We start from the raw sequence: 19,462 nt of genomic DNA, 5'->3' as shown, positions 1-19,462 counted from the left end.
GCCCCCTCTCGCTCGCTCTCTCTCGCCCTCTCTCTCCGCTCTCTCGCCCACACTCTCTCTCGCTCTCTCTCGCCCCCCTCTCTCTCCCCCCTCTCACTCGCTCTCTCTCTCCCCCTCTCACTCGCTCTCTCTCTCCCCCTCTCACTCGCTCTCTCTCGCCCCCTCTCTCTCGCTCTCTCACTCCATCTCTCTCTCTCGCCCTCTCTCTCGTTCTCTCGCACCCTCTCGCTCTCTCTCTCCCCCTCTCTCTCTCTCTCTCTCTCTCTCTCACACCCTCTCACTCTCTCTCGGCCCCTCTCATTCTCTCTCTCGCCCCCTCTCATTCTCTCTCTCGCCCCCTCTCACCCTCCCTCTCGCCCCCTCCCTCTCGCCCCCTCTTTCGGCCCCTCGCCCTCTCTCCCCCACTCTCTCTCCCCCACTCTCTCCCTAGCTCTCGCTCGCCCTCTCGCCTGCTCTCTCTCCCTAGCCCTCGCTCCCTCGCCCTCCCCAACTCTCGCTCTCTCGCTCCCTCTCGTTCCCTCGCTCTCTCGCCCCCTCTCGCCCGGTCTCTCGCCCCTCCTTGCTCCCTCTCTTGCTCACTCGCCCCCTCTCGCCCCCTCTCGCTCTGTCTCTCTCTCTCTCTCTCTCGCATGCCCTCTCTCCCCTCTCTCTCGGCCCCTCTTTCGGCCCCTCTCGCTCCCTCTCGCCCCCTCTCGCTCCCTCTCGCTCCCTCTCGCTCTCGCCCTCTTTCCCCCACTCTCTCTCCCCCACTCTCTCCCTAGCTCTCGCTCGCCCTCTCGCCTGCTCCCTCTCTTGCTCAGTCGCCCCCTCTCGCCCCCTCTCGCCCCCTCTCTCTCTCTCTCTCTCTCACCCTCCCTCTCGCCCCCTCTTTCGGCCCCTCTCGCTCCCTCTCGCCCCCTCTCGCTCTCGCCCGCTCTCTCCCTCGCCCTCTTTCCCCCACTCTCTCTCCCCCACTCTCTCCCTAGCTCTCGCTCGCCCTCTCGCCTGCTCTCTCTCCCCCGCACTCTCTCCCTAGCCCTCGCTCCCTCGCCCTCCCCAACTCTCGCTCCCTCGCGCTCTCTCGCTCCCTCGCTCGCTCGCCCGCTCTCTCGCCCCCTCTTGCCCGGTCTCTCGCCCCTCCTCGCTCCCTCTCTTGCTCACTCGCCCCCTCTCGCCCCCTCTCGCTCTCTCTCTCGCCCCCTCTCGCCCCTCCCGCTCTGTCTCGCCCCCTCTCGCTCTCGGCCCCTCTCGCTCTCGCCCCCCTCTCTCGACCCCTCTCGCCCTCTCTCGCCCCTCTCGCTCTCTCGCCCCTCTCGCTCTCTCGCCCCCTCTCGCTCTCTCGCCCCTCTCGCTCTCTCGCCCCCTCTCGCCCCCTCTCGCTCTTTCGCCCCCTCTCACTCTCTCTCTCTCTCTCTCTCGCCCCCTCTCGCTCGCTCTCACTCTCTCTCTCTCTCTCGCCCCCTCTCGCTCGCTCTCTCGCCCCCTCTCGCTTGCTCTCTCGCCCCTCGCTCTCTCTCTCGCTCTCTCTCTCTCGCCCTCTCTCTCTCTCTCTCTCTCTCTCTCGCCCCCTCTCACTCGCTCTCTCTCTCTCTCGCCCCCTCTCACTCTCTCTCTCTCTCTCTCTCTCGCCCCCTCTCGCTCGCTCTCTCGCCCCCTCTCGCTTGCTCTCTCGCCCCCTCGCTCTCTCTCTCTCTCTCTCTCTCTCTCGCCCCCTCTCACTCGCCCTCGCTCACTCGCTCCTTCCTCGCTCCCTCTCGCTCGCCCCTCTCGCCCGCTCTCTCTCTCGCCCCCTTTTGTTCGCTCTCTCGCCCCCTCTCGCTCGCTCCCTCTCTCGCTCCCTCTCGCTCGCTCTCTCTCTCGCTCGCTCTCTCTCGCCCCCTCTCGCTCGCTCTCTTTCTCTCGCTCGCTCTCTCTCGCCCCCTCTCGCCCTCTCTCTCTCTCTCTCGCTCTCTTGCCCCCTCTCGCTCGCTCTCTCGCCCCCTCTCGCTCGCTCTCTTGCCCCCTCTCGCTCGCTCTCTTGCCCCCTCTCGCTCGCTCTCTTGCCCCCTCTCGCTCGCTCTCTCTCTCTCACCCTCTCCTCTTCTCTTCTCTCAATCTCCCTCTCTTCATTTTACTTCTACTCATGTTGCGGAGCTGGGTAGCATGAATAAACATGAGCAGCAGTGGAGGTGAGATGTGGACCAGTCAGTGGTAGGGTCAATCAATCACTATTTCACAGCATCATTCATATTCATTAGTGGCCTGGAGTCACATCCTCAGCACCCAGACCTGGGCTGGACAGAGAGGAGACGTGCCTCTCAGTGTTAGTATTCATGAGGCAAGGAAAACAAGCTACAATCTACTTGTGTATGTGTGCAAGTTTGTGCGTGTCAGAGACGAGAGCTAGCACAGATTAACACCACATTGTCCATGGAAACAAACATTGGGCCCTCTAATTTGTGAACCTGCTCAAGGACATCATTAATCCAGGTGTGGTGTTTGTTTTTTCCCCTTCCCTCGCTCTCTCTCTTTCTCACCAAGCATCAACAGTAACTGTCACTCAGCGCAGCAATCAGTGGCATATTTTCGAGCACTGTGAGAACTGGGGAGACAAAGGTTGGCAGTGAGAACATCTGTATAACAGTGTCTGGCCTTGCACTGTCTGCCTACCATGTCAGCATTTCACACATCCAAATGCCCTTAGAGAAGCTGCTTGAATTATTTAGGCACCTAGCCAAGAATGCTTTAAAACAAGTCTTGAACCCGAGACCCAATTAGGGCTCACTTTATTAACCACTCAAAAAGTTTCCAGTTGAGCGGACATAGAGGGACGACTTGGAGACACCAACTTGTCATTTCTAGTTAAAAGGGAACGGGAGAAAGGTAAAGTACTTTAATCACAGGCGTGATTAAGGAGACAAAGCAATAGAGGTCACTGAAAATGGACCTCGGTGTGCCAGCCAAAACAACTGCACTAAAGATCTTAGCAGACTTAAAATAGATGGCCATAACTTAACCAGACTGTGTTCTGAAGACAAAACAACTGGTAGTGATTGACAGTTGCCTCCTGTGTCTTGCATCTGCCAGTTGAGAGCTGATGGAAACGGCTGAGAGATGAGGAATGGTGGTGAGAGAGGGAGCAGAACCAAGGCAAGCAAAAGAGAATAAGAGGCTGTTTACCTGGTAAGCGATAGGGCTGGGAGATTGCACTATAGTTCCTCAAATCCTTCTCTAATGAACCTGACCATGCCAGCTTTAGACCTGTAAGCCTGGCGAGGCCCACACAATACACTCATTTCCAGCAGCCCTTTTTCCATGGCCGGAGCAGCGGCACGGGCAGACAAAAGGATATTCCATCTCGGCGCGGATGTCATCGAGGCGATGGGAGAGCTCAATGGAGTCCTCCTCCTTGTTCTCGTTGAACACCTTCAGTTGGATGTCCAGCTCCTCTGTCTCTTTCAGCTCCTGTAATTCAGAGAGACATGAATAGACTGTGGTAGACAACAGAGGACTGGATGTATCTACAGTATGGATTAATTTATATACAGTGTTATCAGTACATACATAAACCAAACCTAGCCTGATTGTACTAGCCTATACTGGTTCCATTAATGGAGACAAGTGTATGCTGGTTTCCAAGTCACAGCTGTATGGGAACTAGGACACCCATCCACCTCCTTCCCTGCCGGCCTGGTATACCTGAATCACGCAGCGCTCCACACCTGCTCCCTCAACGAGGAGCTATAACGGTGCACTTTACAACTTTCCTATGAATCACTGGCGTTAAGAGTTTACAGACGGCACCAGGCCAAATGGAACCCAATTTCTGCAGTTATCAATCACCTCGTTGCTCTTCGGGCATGCCATCCGTCTTGCTTCGGAGAGGGAGTTAGCATGCAATGCAACAGAAAGGAGAGGTCTCAAGGACTCTCGGCCAATAGCAACCACTCAGTACTTTATCATAGAACTGGTTCATTTTAGCTTTCCTCTTGGTCACCTGACTGTATTGGCTCCACAACATAACACAATTAGTGTGCCCCGCTTCTGTTTAAATGCTGGCATTAAAGCTTCAAATGAGGCATTTGTAAATGATTGTAAAGGAAACACCATCATATCGGGGGGCAGATATGAAGATAATTAAACTAATGACAGCGATAATCAAGCGAAGCAGTCAAGATGACTTATTAACACGTGGCAAATTCCCCTCTGCAAATGAGGTCATGAGGGATGAGTGGATGCCGAGTGCAAGGATCTGTCTGCTGATTGATAATGATGCCACGGCGAGCTGTGATCAGTGAGGTGGTGCCTGCGGTGAGGTGAGCTAGAACAATCCAATATAATAATGGAAGCAATGTGGAGGCGAGACAGTAGGATCTTTGTCTCTTGCAGGCAAACAGGGAGAGGCAGGGAGGGCTAGGGACTAAAACTAACTGTTTAATAGGAGTTGGAGGGGTAGTCAATCATTCATTGTCCCAACTGGAAAATGTGTAGTGGACTGCTTCATCAGAGAGTTTAGGGTCCAAATCTGCCTCAACTCAGATGTATACATACAGATGTATACATACAGATGTATACATACAGATGTATACATACACCACTCACTATAGTCTCACTTGCTAAAGGAGGTTTTATGCATGTAAAACAACACACAAATGATATCTAGACTGCCAATTTAATGTATCTCTATGCCCCTGAAGGTGTGTGACATAGAGCCCCTTGCACTGCAACTCACCGGTAGGATCTTCTTGAGGCCACAGCGGAGGAACTCGTTGCGCAGATGTATCCTGAAGTCCAGATCGTCCGGAGAGGTGACCAGAGCGTTGATCAGCTGCATGCAGGCCACCTGTTGCCATGTACACACATGCCAGAGACACCGTTAGAGAGAACATATTTTTGTAATTCATTCTATTTAACATGAATCAACATGAAATTAAATGGTGATATAGTGATTTATCATGCATGGCCTCTGTGTATGGTATCAATCTATGTTATGATGTAGCAGGCACCGTTGAGTTAAAAGACCTTGGGGAGAGTATGTGTGAAACATTTCATGTGTATACAGTGCATTCGCAAAGTATTCAGACCCCTTTTTCCACATTTCGTTATGTTACAGCCTTATTCTAAAATTGTCCGTAGAGATCCTTGATGAAAAATCCTCAGCAATCTACACACAATACCCCACAAGTTTAGACATTTTTGCAAATGTATATATATTTTTTAAATACCTTATTTACATAAGTATTCAGACCCTTTCCTATGAGACTCGAAATTGAGCTCAGGTGCATCCTGTTTCCATTGACCCTCCTTGAGACGTTTGTACAACTTGATTGGAGTCCACCTGTGGTAAATTCAATTGATTGGACATGATCTGGAAAGGTACACACCCCACTATATGAGGTCCCACAGTTGACAGGGCATGTCGGGAAAAAAACCATGCCATGAGGTCGAAAGAATTGTCCGTAGAGATCAGAGACAGGATTGTGTTGAGGGTACCAAAACATTTCTGTAGCATTGAAGTTCCCCAAGAACACAGTGGCCTACATCATTCTTAAATGGGAGAAGTTTTGAACCACCAAGACTCTTCCTAGAGTTGGCTGCCCGGCCAAATTGAGCAATCGGAGAGAAGGGCCATGGTCAGGGAGTTGAACAAGTACCTGATGGTCACTCAGAGAGCTCTAGAGTTCCTCTGTGGAGATGGGAGAACCTTCCAGAAGTTCAACCAACTCTGCTGCACTCAACCAATCTGGGCCTTTATGGTGGAGTGACCAGACTGAAGCCACTCCTCAGTAAAAACCACATGACAGCCCACTTGGAGTTTGCCAAAAGGCACCTAAAGACTTTCAGACCATGAGAAACAAAATTCTCTGGTGAAACCAGATAGAACACTTTGGTCTTAATGCCAAGCGTCACATCTGGAGGAAACCTGGCACCATCCCTACGGTGAAACATGGTGGTGGCAGCATCATGCTGTGGAGATGTTTTTTAGCGGCAAGATCACCTTCCAACAGGAAAACGACCCTAAGCACACAGCCAAGACAACGCAGGAGTGGCTTCGGGACAAGTCTTTGAATGTCCTTGAATGGCCCAGCCAGAACCCGGACTCGAACCCGTACGAACATCTCTGGAGAGACCTGAAAATAGATGTGCAGCAACGGTCCCCATCCAACCTGACAGAGCTTGAGAGAATCTGCAGAGAAGAATGGGAGAAACTCTACAAATACAGGTGTGCCAAGCTTTTAGCATTATACCCAAGAACACTCAAGGCTGTAATCGCTGCCAAAGGTGCTTCAACAAAGTACTCACTGCCAAAAGTGCTTAAACAAATATATTTTAGATTTGAAATTCTTCAAAGTAGCCAACCTTTGCCTTGATGACAGCTTCGCACACTCGGAATTCTCTTGACCAGGTTCATGAGGTAGTAACCTGGAATGCATTTCAATTAATAGGTGTGCCTTGTTAAAAGTTATTTTGTGGAATTTCTTTCCTTCTTAACGTGTTTGAGTCAATCAGTTGTGTTCTGACAGGGTAAGGGTGGTATACAGAAGAAGTCCATATTACGGCAAGAACAGCTCAAATAAGCAAAGATAATCAACAGTCCATTATTTTGAAAGTTGTGCAGTCGCAAAAACCATCAAGCGCTATGATGGCACTGGCTCTCATGAGAACTGCCACAGGAAAGGAAGACCCAGAGTAACTTCTGCTGCAGAAGATAAGTTCATTAGTGTTACCAGCCTCAGAAATTGCAGCCCAAATAAATGCTTCACAAAGTTCAAGTAACAGACACATCTCAACATCAACTGTTCAGAGGAGACTGCATGAATAAGGCCTTCATGGTCGAATTGCTGCAAATAAACCACTACTGAAGGACACCTATAAGAAGAATAAACTTGCTTGGGCCAAGAAACACGAGCAATGGACATTAGACCAGTGGAAATCTTTGTGAGAAGCAGATTAGGTGAACGGGTGATCTCCGCATGTGTGGTTCCCACCGTGAAGCAATGATGAGGAGCTGCCAAGTGACACGAGCCTACCAGACGAGCTAAACTACTTCTATGCTCACCTCGAGGCAAATAACACTGAAACATGCATGAGAGCACCAGCTGTTCCGGAAGACTGTGATCACACTCTCTGCAGCCGATGTGAGTAAGACCTTTCAACAAGGTCGCAGGGCCAGATGGATTAACTAGACATGAACTGCGAGCATGCGCTGACCAACTGGCAAGTGTCTTCACTGCCATTTCCAACCTCTCCCTGTCCGAGTCTGTAATACCAACATGTTTTAAGCAGACCACCATTGTGCCTGTGCCCAAGAACACAAAGGTAACATGACTAAATGACTTCCAACCCGTAGCACTCGTGTCTGTAGACATGAAGTGCTTTGAAAGGCTGGTCATGGCTCACAACACCATTATCTCAGAAACCCTAGACCCAATTTGCATACCGCCCAAACAGATCCACAGATGATGCAATCTCTATTGCACTTTACACCGCCCTTTCCCACATGGACAAAAGGAACACCTATGTGAGAATGCTATTGATTGACTACATCTCAGCGTTCAACACCATAGTGCCCTCAAAGCCCATCAATAAGCTAAGGACCCTGGACTAAACACCTCCCTCTGCAACTGGATCCTGGTAAGGGTAGGTAACAACACATCCGCCATGCTGATCTTCAACACAGGAGCCCCTCTGGGGTGCGTGCTCAGTCCACTCCTGAACTGCCTGTTCACTCATAACTGTACGGCCAGGCACGACTCCAACACCATCATTAAGTTTGCCGATGACACAACAGTGGTAAGACTGATCACCGACAATGACGAGACAGCCTATTGGGAGGAGGTCAGAGACCTAGTTCTGAGGTGCCAGGACAACAACCTCTCCCTCAACGTGATCAAGACAAATGAGATGATTGTGGACTACAGGAAAAAGAGGACCGAGCACGGCCCCATTGTCATCGACGGGGCTGCAGTGGAGCAGGTTGAGAGCTTCAAGTTCCTTGGTGTCCACATCACCAACACACTAACATGGTCCAAGCACACCAAAACATTTGTGAAGCGGGCACGACAAAACCTATTCCCCCTCAAGAGACTGAAAAGATTTGGCATGGGTCCTGAGATCCTCAAAAGGTTCTACAGCTACACCATCGAGAGCATCCTGACTGGTTGCATCACTGCCTGGTATAGCAACTGCTCGGCCTCCAACCGCAAGGCACTACAGAGGGTACTGCGAACGGTCCAGTACGTCACTGGGACCAAGCTTCCTGCCATCCAGGACTTCTATACCAGGTGGTGTCAGAAGAAGGCCCTAAAAATTGTCAAAGTCCCCAGCCACCCTAGTCATAGACTGTTCTCTCTGCTACCGCACGGCAAGCGGTACCGGAGTGCCAAGTCCGGTACACCAGCCAGTCTGGTGTAGAGGCAGAAAAAAGTAGAAGGTAAGAGGAAGTGGAAAAGAGAAGAGGTCTGGGGAGTCTACTGACCAGATGTGCATTTGTAATTGATTTATTGGATTAGGGAAGTGTAAAGGGATGGAGGGGCGGGAGAATGAGGGGAAAGGGAAAATGCTGATGGGCCTTAATGGGATGTAAGGTGGCTCCGGGGAGCTGCACCAGGAGAAGACGGAGTGTTCCTCTGACAGGTGGATCGATCGGGAACTGAAAGATCTCTGTGATTGACTTGAAAAGTACCCGAAAGAAAACCTCTATCGGCATGTTTGTGTTGGCCCACATCTTTTTTTAACGGGTCGTAGTGAATGCTGTCGCTTGGCTGTTATTCACACCGATTCCTCCTGTAGGTGTTTTTCCTGGCGAGAGGTTTACAGACAAACACATGCACACCCGTGCACACACACAGGGGCACACACACACACACAAAATCATCACGCTAGCCCAATTCATGCCCTCAGAGAACATAACTAGCGGGAATTCGCCTGGCGATGGGGAATAATAGCCATCTGGAATGAACAGCATTGGTTTGTTTTCGATGTGTTTTTTCCCCTTTCTATAGCCCGGGGACAGTTGAATCGAACAGGTTTGTATTAATCCAGTGGAGTGAGGGAATATGGTGTTATGGTTTATGGGGACATGTCAGTGCTAATGGAGACTCTTTACATATGCACCAGGCCTGCCGCGCCCCGGGAAAACAGTAAGCTTAAGGAGAATTCTAAAGGTTGTTCTGTGCTGCGCCAGCCCTACTGGTGGGGTGGAAGGGGATGAGACAGTTGCTTTGAGAACATGCCAATGGTGTCAGGCAGCAGCAACATAGCAGACATCAAACCACTCCAATAGGACCTCCAGAGCCTTGGACCAAGAGCTGGGCATCCACGCCTGAAGTCTACCCACCAGGGACGCTACACTAGAATCCTCGCTGAAACTTCACTAACTTCACACCCATCTCTTTACTCCCATCTCTTTACTCCCATCTTTAGTCTTTCAAAAGGAAGAGAACTATTTCGAGAGTTATGAGTGACTGAGGGAGCTTCATGGGCCAAATGTTGTTGTTTTCTTCTCTTTGTCTACGTATAGATTTGTCTTCCTATCGTATGAAGCAGACAGACCTCGACCATGTTTGTTGTGTGGAATTGGTTCGAGGAGGGTTATTGTGGTGCTTGTTTTTGGGTTTGGCGACGGTGCACGAAGGGAGCTCGGGCGTCATGTGAGCCGTGCTTGCCGTAGGAGGTTTTTTGTCAGTGTAATTAAAAGTGGGACTGCTGGGACGGTTTAAAGTCAGGATGCTTGCTTTCTCTCTGCAGTGGAGAGAGCAAAGCCCGAACTGCGGCAAAACCCATTTTAATCACATTAACAAAGTCAGGCTCCACAGCACCATCACAAGGTTTTTAAAAAGTATTCTAATTTCTTTGAACCTTCTGCATCAGCAAGGTAGTTTAATTTACTTCACAATTAGCGGCGGCTCTTTTCATTAGCGGACATTTTATGGAGGAGGGAAAACATGCAGCACAATCCAAGGATTTCTAACTCTCCTTCTTGCTCCATCCCTCCCTACCCATACATCCCTCCATCCCTCTTTCTCCCATTCATCCCTCCTTCCCCCATCCATCTCCTTCCCCCATCCATCCATCCCCTTCTTCCTTACCCCTCCCCCATCCCTCCATCCCTCTTTCCCCCGTCCATCCCTCCTTCCCATCCCTCTTTCCCCCATCCATCCCTCCTTCCCCCATCCATCTCCTCCTTCCCCATCCATCTCCTCCTTCCCCCATCCATCCATCCTTCCCTAACCCTCCCTCATCCCTCCTTCCCCCATCACCCGTTCCTCCCTTATCTCCTTCCCATAGTCCCCCCCATCTACAAACAATTTGACTAATTATGAAATTAAAAAAAGACTGCTTGCAAAAAAGTGCCAGAGAAAGAAACAGTGAAGGAAAATAACAGAAGTAAAGACCGGTATGTTGCTGCATGGTTGCCCTTTTCCTCTGGGTCCTCAGAGACCCGCCTCAACAACACTGAGAAAAAGCTGAAAAATATTTGTTACGAGGATGGGAAAAAACATTTCTGGAAGTCAACATCTCTCTTCTGGTCTTGTGTTATATTTCAGAGTACTCAAAAGACTTCTCAAAAGAGTCCTCAAAAGAGAGTAGAACAGTTCTGGTAGAGCTCCTCTAGTGAAGCAGGTGGTGTTGATTAGGCCAGGAGAAAGAACCCTTGGTCGACTCCCATCAAACAGCTTAGGTGCCAGAGGTTGACAAGCAGACACAAAGCAAGGAGGGCAAGGGAGATGAAATGTGTGTACCCGTCGACAGGGGCTGAGGTACAGTAGACCCCTGAGTGACAGAACTGTCAATTTCAACCTGTCCCTCCGCATCAAACACCGGCTCCAAGCCAAGAGGCCATTTGTGAGAATGACACTGACTAGAGCAGAGTTCTCTCCATTGCACATGACATGGCAGACTCGAATGATTTGACTTTGTTATGTGTGATGTGCATATATGTGAGCTTAAAAATATGTTTCTTTCCACAACTTGCCTCAGAGGCCTACAGGTGGAGGTCATAGATAAAACTTGGAAGGGTTGATAAACAGAATATTGATGTATGACTCAAATCCAAGCAGACTAGCATTGAAATAACACAGTCATCGCACCATGGGCTACTCCGTAAGGGGCAGGCTGAAAGAGTGTTGTGGATGGAAGTGGATATTTATGAGGTTATTATGGAAAGATGTGAAAAAGGTGTACATGACTCAATGTCACACATAAATCACATTTTTGTCAATGGGATTTGCACAAAGTGCGATTTTGTGACTGTGTGTGTGTGTGTCTGTCCAAAAGGGGTTATAAAATGCTGACCTGGAGCTGTTGGGCCTCGTGATTCTCCAGTCCCTCCACTATCGGAGAAAATCTCTCCTTGTTATTCCTCTCCGCCGCAATCGTCATGGCAGCCAGGATCTTATCCAGGCTGAGAGAAAACAAAAAGACTGAAAAGTCAACAAACGCCTTTATTGCCCTACCACCAGGACATTTACTCACACCACCACCTCACATATCATCTAATCTGTCCCCTTGTCTTTGTCAGGGACGTTCTATTGTTTGCAACCCCGTGCATTATAGGTATCCAATTGATCTGCTTTAGTGTTCATTGCTCTGGTACTGTTCAGAGAAAGCCTGTATAGCTGATATTATCCATTGTAAAAGCTATTCATAATAAAATGCAGTTTGTGATGCCAGGGCAGGAGCAATTTATTGCAGGGAGAATGCTACAGGACTACTTTATAAAAACACATATTGTTGTGAAAGCAAATTAGACTGTTTACAAGGGCTCACGGCAACTTTGCAGAATAGTGATTTGGGCAATTTGAAACAAAAGCCTCACACTGCTATGCGCCTGCACAAAGGTGCTGCAACACAAGTAGGTGAAGACAGTTTAAATAGCCACTTTAGTAAACAGCAAACAAAAGTTTTTGGATACCGAGCCCCTTCTTTATCTGGATGCGCTTTATCACGCCATCAGTCGTCGGGGCCTCTCTCATCGGGGTTGGAAATGGTTTGCTGTCAAGCTTTTATCTTCTATACACAGGAGAAGCACGAGAGAGAGAGAGAGAGAGAGAGAGAGAGAGAGATCGCGAGAGCTCTTGTTTTATATTTATTTTTCAGCACCTCCTTTTTTCTGTTTCTCTCCTCTTTGCCATCCAGGGCGGTGAAGCGTTCGTGGGTCCTCAGGGAGGGAGGATGGCTCACGACCGAGCCATGACTGTGATCTTCCCCCCTTGCTCCAAAATAGTCTGGCAGAGGAGCAAAGAGAGGGAAGATGCAGAGGAAACTACCGACCCAGCACCACCCAACCCTTGACTTTTTTTTCCCGGAAAGTGAGGCCTCAGCTCTATTTCCTGTCAATCAGCTGTGCATGCTTAAACAGGGCTGTTTAAGCATGCCCACACGTGTGTGTGTGTGTGTCTGTTTTTCTTTAAGTATATTGGAAATTGAGTATGAGGGCAGCTTAGTTAGTACTAGAAGATTAATTTCAGGCGAGTCATTTTACATTCCTAGATTAAACATAGCAGGGGCCAAAACCACGGTCACACAGAGACATTCGGCATGGGCTGATATGTAAGAAACAGTTTTAACTAGATTCTCGTATTTGTCCATTTGTTTATTTTCCTCCGCTGCATGCAGAGCTACTTTGAAGTCCCGTTGTTATTTTAGTCCAGCTCAATACAAAAGAGCTCCCCTGGATTCAATGTATAATCTGTCAGCCAAACTGTGTGTTCATGGCCAACAACACTGAGCACTGAAATACATTACACAGCCCAAACTGTAAAATAAGAACAAGTTAACCGACGGAGCTCCGGTACATCTCAAAGTCCTCGCTGCAAATGTAACATGAGTGCACAGAATGTATTGTGTTAGGGCCAGTGACAGGTTGTCTACAAATGTATTTCCTTAATGTGATTATAGAAACGAGGGTTGCTAGGGGGGAGAAGTGGGGATGAAGACAATGGCTGAGAGAAGTGTGAAATTGAGGATATTATAATGCTAGATTAGTGTTGAATGTTGCAGTGAACTTACATGTTTTCCTCTCCAATGATGCAGATAGCTGAGAGGATCTTGACGATCTCTGTCATCATACTGGTCTGTTTTGGGTCAATGGCCCTGGCCAGGAGAAGCAAGCTTCGCTCATCTCCCAGAATCCTTTGCAGTCCATACTGCAAGGGAAAATGGAGATTATGATGAATTGAGCCAAGTCAGGACTGTGGGGACAAATACTTATAGTCCTCCCCTAACTTTAAATCTATCTTAGACTCAAGTATACTTGAACACATATTGGGATTTTGTTAAAGGGTAGCAATATCAATAGCTCATCCATCCTCACTTTCCAAAGATGAGACAGTGCTGCTTCCCAAAAAAGAATAATGAAATACTTGATGACAATGGGTTGAATATGGCAAATTAGCTCCTCTTTACTTGTCCAAAATAGCTCTCGTCACAGTCCATCCATTCTAGATAGGAAAAACGGCCAACCTGGTTTCACCATACAGGATTTTGAGAAGAATACCTACTCGGTATAAAGCATTATCACTTTTCATTCATTTCATTTCTACCACTCAATGTGAATAATACTTTTGTTTCAGATTTGCCATTGAAATTTAGGCATTGAAACTATAGAAATTCAGTCTCTGGTTTGTAGCACTTCAGGGTGAATACAGAACCACTTCTACACTGTACTGTCCTTCTCTTCCCTCCTCAAATTACATTGAGTCGATATAACAGGCGGAATAAAGGATCACAATGATTGTTCAAGTGGTTGAGGGCCCACGTTGGGTGCCAATTGAATCCTGATATATGGCTTTCTGAAAACAGTGAAGAATCAAGAAAAACTGCTGAACGTAAAACTTTTTGAATGAAAGCCTTGGATCAACCCAACCTGTACAAACCTTATTGTTCATGAAGACCTTGGACCAACCCAACCTGTACAAACCGTATTGTTCATGAAGGCCTTGGATCAACCCAACCCGTACAAACCGTATTGTTCATGAAGGCCTTGGACCAACCCAACCCGTACAAACCTTATTGTTCATGAAGGCCTTGGACCAACCCAACCTGTACAAACCGTATTGTTCATGAAGGCCTTGGACAAACCCAACCTGTACAAACCGTATTGTTCATGAAGGCCTTGGATCAACCCAACCCGTACAAACCGTATTGTTCATGAAGGCCTTGGACCAACCCAACCTGTACAAACCGTATTGTTCATGAAGGCCTTGGACCAACCCAACCTGTACAAACCGTATTGTTCATGAAGGCCTTGGATCAACCCAACCCGTACAAACCGTATTGTTCATGAAGGCCTTGGACCAACCCAACCTGTACAAACCGTATTGTTCATGAAGGCCTTGGACAAACCCAACCTGTACAAACCGTATTGTTCATGAAGGCCTTGGATCAACCCAACCCGTACAAACCGTATTGTTCATGAAGGCCTTGGACCAACCCAACCCGTACAAACCTTATTGTTCATGAAGGCCTTGGACAAACCCAACCCGTACAAACCGTATTGTTCATGAAGGCCTTGGACCAACCCAACCCGTACAAACTGCATTGTTCATGAAGACCTCGTACCAATCCAACCCATACAAACCTTATTGTTCAAGAAGGCCTTGGACCAATCCAACCCGTACAAACCTTATTGTTCATGAAGGCCTTGAGACACTGGATCAGCTTGTGCTGGTTCCTTTTGTCTATACTTTCTGGCCTGAAAAAGACAGGCGAAAGGACAGGAATGAGAATACGGCAGAGAAGAATAGATTTAGACAGTATTGAGGGCTTATTGAGAGACGAGAAGTCATTGTAATGTGAGATGCTTACTGTTTCTTATCCAGCAACTTATCCAATGCATCCAAGAGGAGGCCCAGTCCTTCATGGCCAAAGTTGTTCACCCAGCTAGGAAACAGAAGAAAAATCAGTCAGAAAAGACAGACAACATACATGGTCCCGTGCCATACCAACAGATGACGAATCACACATCAAAATAACACAAAAAAGTCATTGGAGGTATTGGTTTCATTGTCTCTGAGGAAAGAAAATCCTCTCCACAATATGATTGGATATGGAGAAAATCATTGTCTCTATTTTTCCTGGTTATTTCTTTGGAGAACCTATTCATGAGACAATCAACACGGCCCTCTTTTTTCTAACACTAAATGCTAGAATGTGTATCACATTAATTTACAGGCAAAGGAATAATCATCCATCCTATGTCCTGCTCCTGTGTTCTAGCAGTGTTCTTCTAGGCCACACACAGCCTGCTGTAGCAACGCTAAAAGATTAAGCAATGCAAGAAAGATAGCACTGTAATCGATAATGGATCGCAGGAGATAATTGGCTATAAACCACAAACGTATCTGGAGACAGCAAATGATCCAGTGCAGATGAGACTGTTTGTCAGATGGGGGCAGGGGCCGACCCCCCCCGATCACAGCCAGATTATGACATTAGCATCATTTCTTCTCGCCGCCAGATTGTCAGTAAAACAAAATGCATTGAGCATTTTTTTGCGTTAAAGGGTCATAATTCAATGATTTCTTCCGCCTTTTTGATAATGATTCAAAGCAATAATAGCATGCATATTAATGTAATTTGTATTGAGTTGGAGAAGACCCTCGATTAGGGCCGATGCGTACTGCCCAAGGCGGCTCTGCCAAGGTGAAGTGAGGTAGCTATTTCTCTGATCTGCAACAGAATAAATGGAGAATTACTAAGACTACCAAAGCCCTCCGAACCCATTCCTCAAAATGCATTACCAGGCCAAGCCCAACCCAATTTGCACCTTATTACCACTGTGATGTACAGTATAATGATCTGCTTTGTTAATAAAACCAAACAGCATAATGTATAACTGTCTGTTTACCGAAGAAGTTGCGGCAGGCAGTTCATTGCATGCAAACACAGTTAGCTAAGCCCCAATAGCAAAAATTAGATCTCGGGGAATCAATCTAGCCCGACTCAATGTAGAGCACAATCACACTGCTGTTTATGACAGCCGACATCAATACAGAGGGTAGGAACAAATGAGCGATGTGAGACAACAAAAGAAAGGGGAAAGAGGCGACATGGTTGACGGAGCACAATTCGGTAAATCCACAATCATTTTGTTTATGCTCGCCGATTCGCCACTGTAGGGCTTATGCAAGAGCGAGGGGAAATGAAGCCAATATTTGTGGAGAGATATTCTGATTATTACACGGTGCTCTGTGTAACCTGAGATCCAAGGCACAAATACCAGGCGGTTGTGTACAATGTTTTGGAGTGCAAAATGGGGGGGGGGGGGGTCGCAAAAGCTGCCATGACACCCAAATTAGATTCATTGGGTGAACAAGTTTGTAGCTCAGGCAGATTAAAGGTCACCTAGCCTGGCCTGATATGCTGGACAGTGACATGACACAATCCATGTGGTTGAAATAACCTGTGTCTCAACACGACCTCTTCTTCAACAAGATGGAAAGTAAACAAAGCAAAACAGTGCTACTCCACAGACAACACTGATAGATGAAAGCTGAAGTTGAAGACGCATCCCGTCCCTAGCATGTTGTGACAAGATTTTATTGTTCTGAGGTGGCTATCTTTTCACTTCTGGGAAATCAAGCAGCTTTCGTTTGGAGGTGCCTAAGGTGGATAGATAGTGAAGTTAGGTCTATCTGTCTGTATGTCTCTCTGTCGATGTTGCCAATCAGTCTGTCTGTCCATCGGTCTGTCAAAGACGCAACAGCGCAGTAGCCAAATAGGATGCTCTTCCAGTTCAGCTTCCTCCTTCCTCAATTTGTGGCATGCATCAGGATCTCATTAACTTGGGGTGGAACTTGTTCATGAGCAATTGATGGATATAATCCTGCAGTTAAGTGCCATCAAATCGTGTTACTTTCCACAATCATGTACATTCCGCAGGCTAATGATAAAGTCATGGTTTGCCTTAGGGACGGACCAATTTTATATGTGTACTAGTTCTGCTAGTTCGATTATGTTGTATTTATGTTAAGTGCCACAAAACCCAGAATTATATAAGATGTCACAGTCCCAAATGGAAACATGTATACATCTGACCTTTGTTGTCACCATGTAGCTCACGAACAAGGCAATGTGGTTCCCTAGAAATTAAACAATTAGCTGCCTTTGTGGGTCACTTTCAAGTATACCATATATGTTGTTGAATGTGTTTGTCGAGTCATGTTAATCATATTCCTACAAGCAGATTTGGCATGGGAAATGTCACTGCTGCTGGAGAGAATGCTTTGCTTGTGTATACCAGCCACAGCAACAGACCGAACGGAATTGTTCTGTGGAATCTGACACGCTTTCAGTCTGTCTGACCAACCAGCTGGCCTGTCTTGTGATGCCTTTTATGCACATTGATTTCAGCCAGTGGCCCAACATTGTTCATTCTTGTTGTGTTATTTCATTGGGACTAGCGTCAGGGAGTATTATGTTATTGAGAGCTCTGTGTGAGAGAGCAATATCTTTCATATTGGATTACGGGCTAAGCCATACCGCTGTACCACTCCTGACCTATTCAGCACTGCTGCATTCCACTTGAGAACTTGTGCTCTTAGCAACAAATTGCTCTCGACATTATAACCTGAACCTGAGCACCGGGAGGCTGCCAGCCTTGTGATTCTGCATTCTGAAGGCCATAAGCATTTCCTCCCAATCAATGCAATGACTTACTGAAGGAACCAGAATAGCATGCCCAATGAGAATGATGTCAAACACCAACACATATAACATTGGAATATAATCCAAAACAATTGCATTGTATTTTAATTACATACAAGGTTCTAATCTGCATAGTTATATATGGTATAAATACTATGAAGCAAATCAGTCATAGTGTTAACAAGAAAATACTGCATATCAATGACTGCTGTTAGCGCGCAACATCTACATTTTGCTCTTTGGACAGACAGAAGGTATTTAGTTCACATTCTCAGGAATGATAAAATTAGCATTTATCCTTTCAGACGCTGTTATAGCTTATATAAAGCAGACATCAGTATCCTCAAACAATTGGTTCTCAGAAAGGTTATGACCTTTGCAATAGCAAGAAAAGAGTGACGAGTAGCTTATTAATGAGTAAAAATACAGACATCTTTGTGAATAGCACTTAATGAATGGCCTAGCCTTTCCACTTTCTGACCTTGATTTCTGTATGTCTCCTCTGTCCTCTGGGCATCAGGCATATTACACAATACAAACCAGGAAGGAGAAAGGTCAAAATATGAAATACCTAGAAGCATTTGATTCATATAGAAAGTTGTGATCTCAATAGGCAATGATGGAAAGAATGAAGAGGGAAGGGTAACACAGAGATGGCATTGTGTGTTAGAGATAAGGGCGCCATTTGAGACACACCACCAATCTTTTCACGTGGTTGTTTCTTCCTTTATGAGTGGATTGAAGTGCTCAGCTGTCACGACCACACACACACACACACACACCTCGCTAATGAAGTTGTACACTTGTACTCTTCTGTCCTCTCTAGCAGATCAGTTTTGATGACGGGACATAAATGGGATCTCTTGCATTCTCCGCCAGGTGTCTGGCCTAACTTCCCTCCATTCAGATAGGTACGTAGGAGAGAGGACAATAGAAGTAACAATCTTTGCTTTGAACACAGTGACAATGGGAGCGCCCGTACCCTGTAGAAACCACTGTCAGTACCCTGAAGAAACCACTTTTGAAACCCTGTCAAAACCCTGTAAAAACCCTGTAGAAACGCTGTAGAAACGCATGGCTAATTTCAGCACAGGGGAGAGTGGACAGCACCAGGCGACGGTGGAGTGGCTATGTGAGTGACCACACAGGCACAGTAAACTTCCTAGCGAGAGAGGCGAGAGAGAGGCAAGAAACGAGAGAGAGAAAGGCAAGAGAGAAAGAGGCGAGAGAGAGAAAGGGGCAACAAATCACATCACATTTTTTTTGGTCACTTACACATATTTTACAGATGTTATCACAGGTGCAGTGAAATGCTGCATCTGTGATACAGTGAGGGGAAAAAAGTACTTGATCCCCTGCTGATTTTGTACGTTTGCCCACTGACAAAGAAATGATCAGTCTATAATTTTAATGGTAGGTTTATTTGAACAGTGACAGACAGAATAACAACAACAAAAAATCCAGAAAAACGCATGTCAAAGATGTTATAAATTGATTTGCATTTTAATGAGGGAAATAAGTATTTGAACCCCTCTCAATCAGAAAGATTTCTGGCTCCCAGGTGTCTTTTATACAGGTAACGAGCTGAGATTAGGAGCACACTCTTAAAGGGAGTGCTCCTAATCTCAGCTTGTTACCTGTATAAAAGACACCTGTCCACAGATGCAATCAATCAGATTCCAAACTCTCCACCATGGCCAAGACCAAAGAGCTCTCCAAGGATGTCAGGGACAAGATTGTAGACCTACACAATGCTGGAATGGGCTACAAGACCATCGCCAAGCAGCTTGGTGAGAAGGTGACAACAGTTGGTGCGATTATTCGCAAATGGAAGAAACACAAAAGAACTGTC

General features: G+C 47.0%; 1 protein-coding gene across 5 annotated transcripts in view; it reads right to left on the bottom strand.

The window, feature by feature from the left end:
• diaph2 (diaphanous-related formin 2) overlaps nt 1–19,462 on the bottom strand; it is a 759,144-nt gene that overhangs the window by 536,039 nt on the left and 203,643 nt on the right. For all 5 annotated transcript variants that reach the window (XM_045717986.1, XM_045717985.1, XM_014199083.2 and 2 more), the window contains 6 exons: nt 14,770–14,844; nt 14,587–14,656; nt 12,973–13,109; nt 11,257–11,365; nt 4,691–4,801; nt 3,311–3,423 (listed from right to left, as the gene is read on the bottom strand). In XM_045717986.1, coding sequence (XP_045573942.1) covers nt 3,311–3,423; nt 4,691–4,801; nt 11,257–11,365; nt 12,973–13,109; nt 14,587–14,656; nt 14,770–14,844 — 615 coding nt within the window. The remainder of the gene's footprint in view (nt 1–3,310; nt 3,424–4,690; nt 4,802–11,256; nt 11,366–12,972; nt 13,110–14,586; nt 14,657–14,769; nt 14,845–19,462) is intronic.

Source organism: Salmo salar, chromosome ssa05 (genome assembly GCF_905237065.1).
Source record: "Salmo salar chromosome ssa05, Ssal_v3.1, whole genome shotgun sequence".
NCBI lineage: Eukaryota > Metazoa > Chordata > Actinopteri > Salmoniformes > Salmonidae > Salmo > Salmo salar.
Note: the sequence above shows the minus strand (reverse complement) of the source record. Positions and strands in the feature narration are given on the sequence as shown.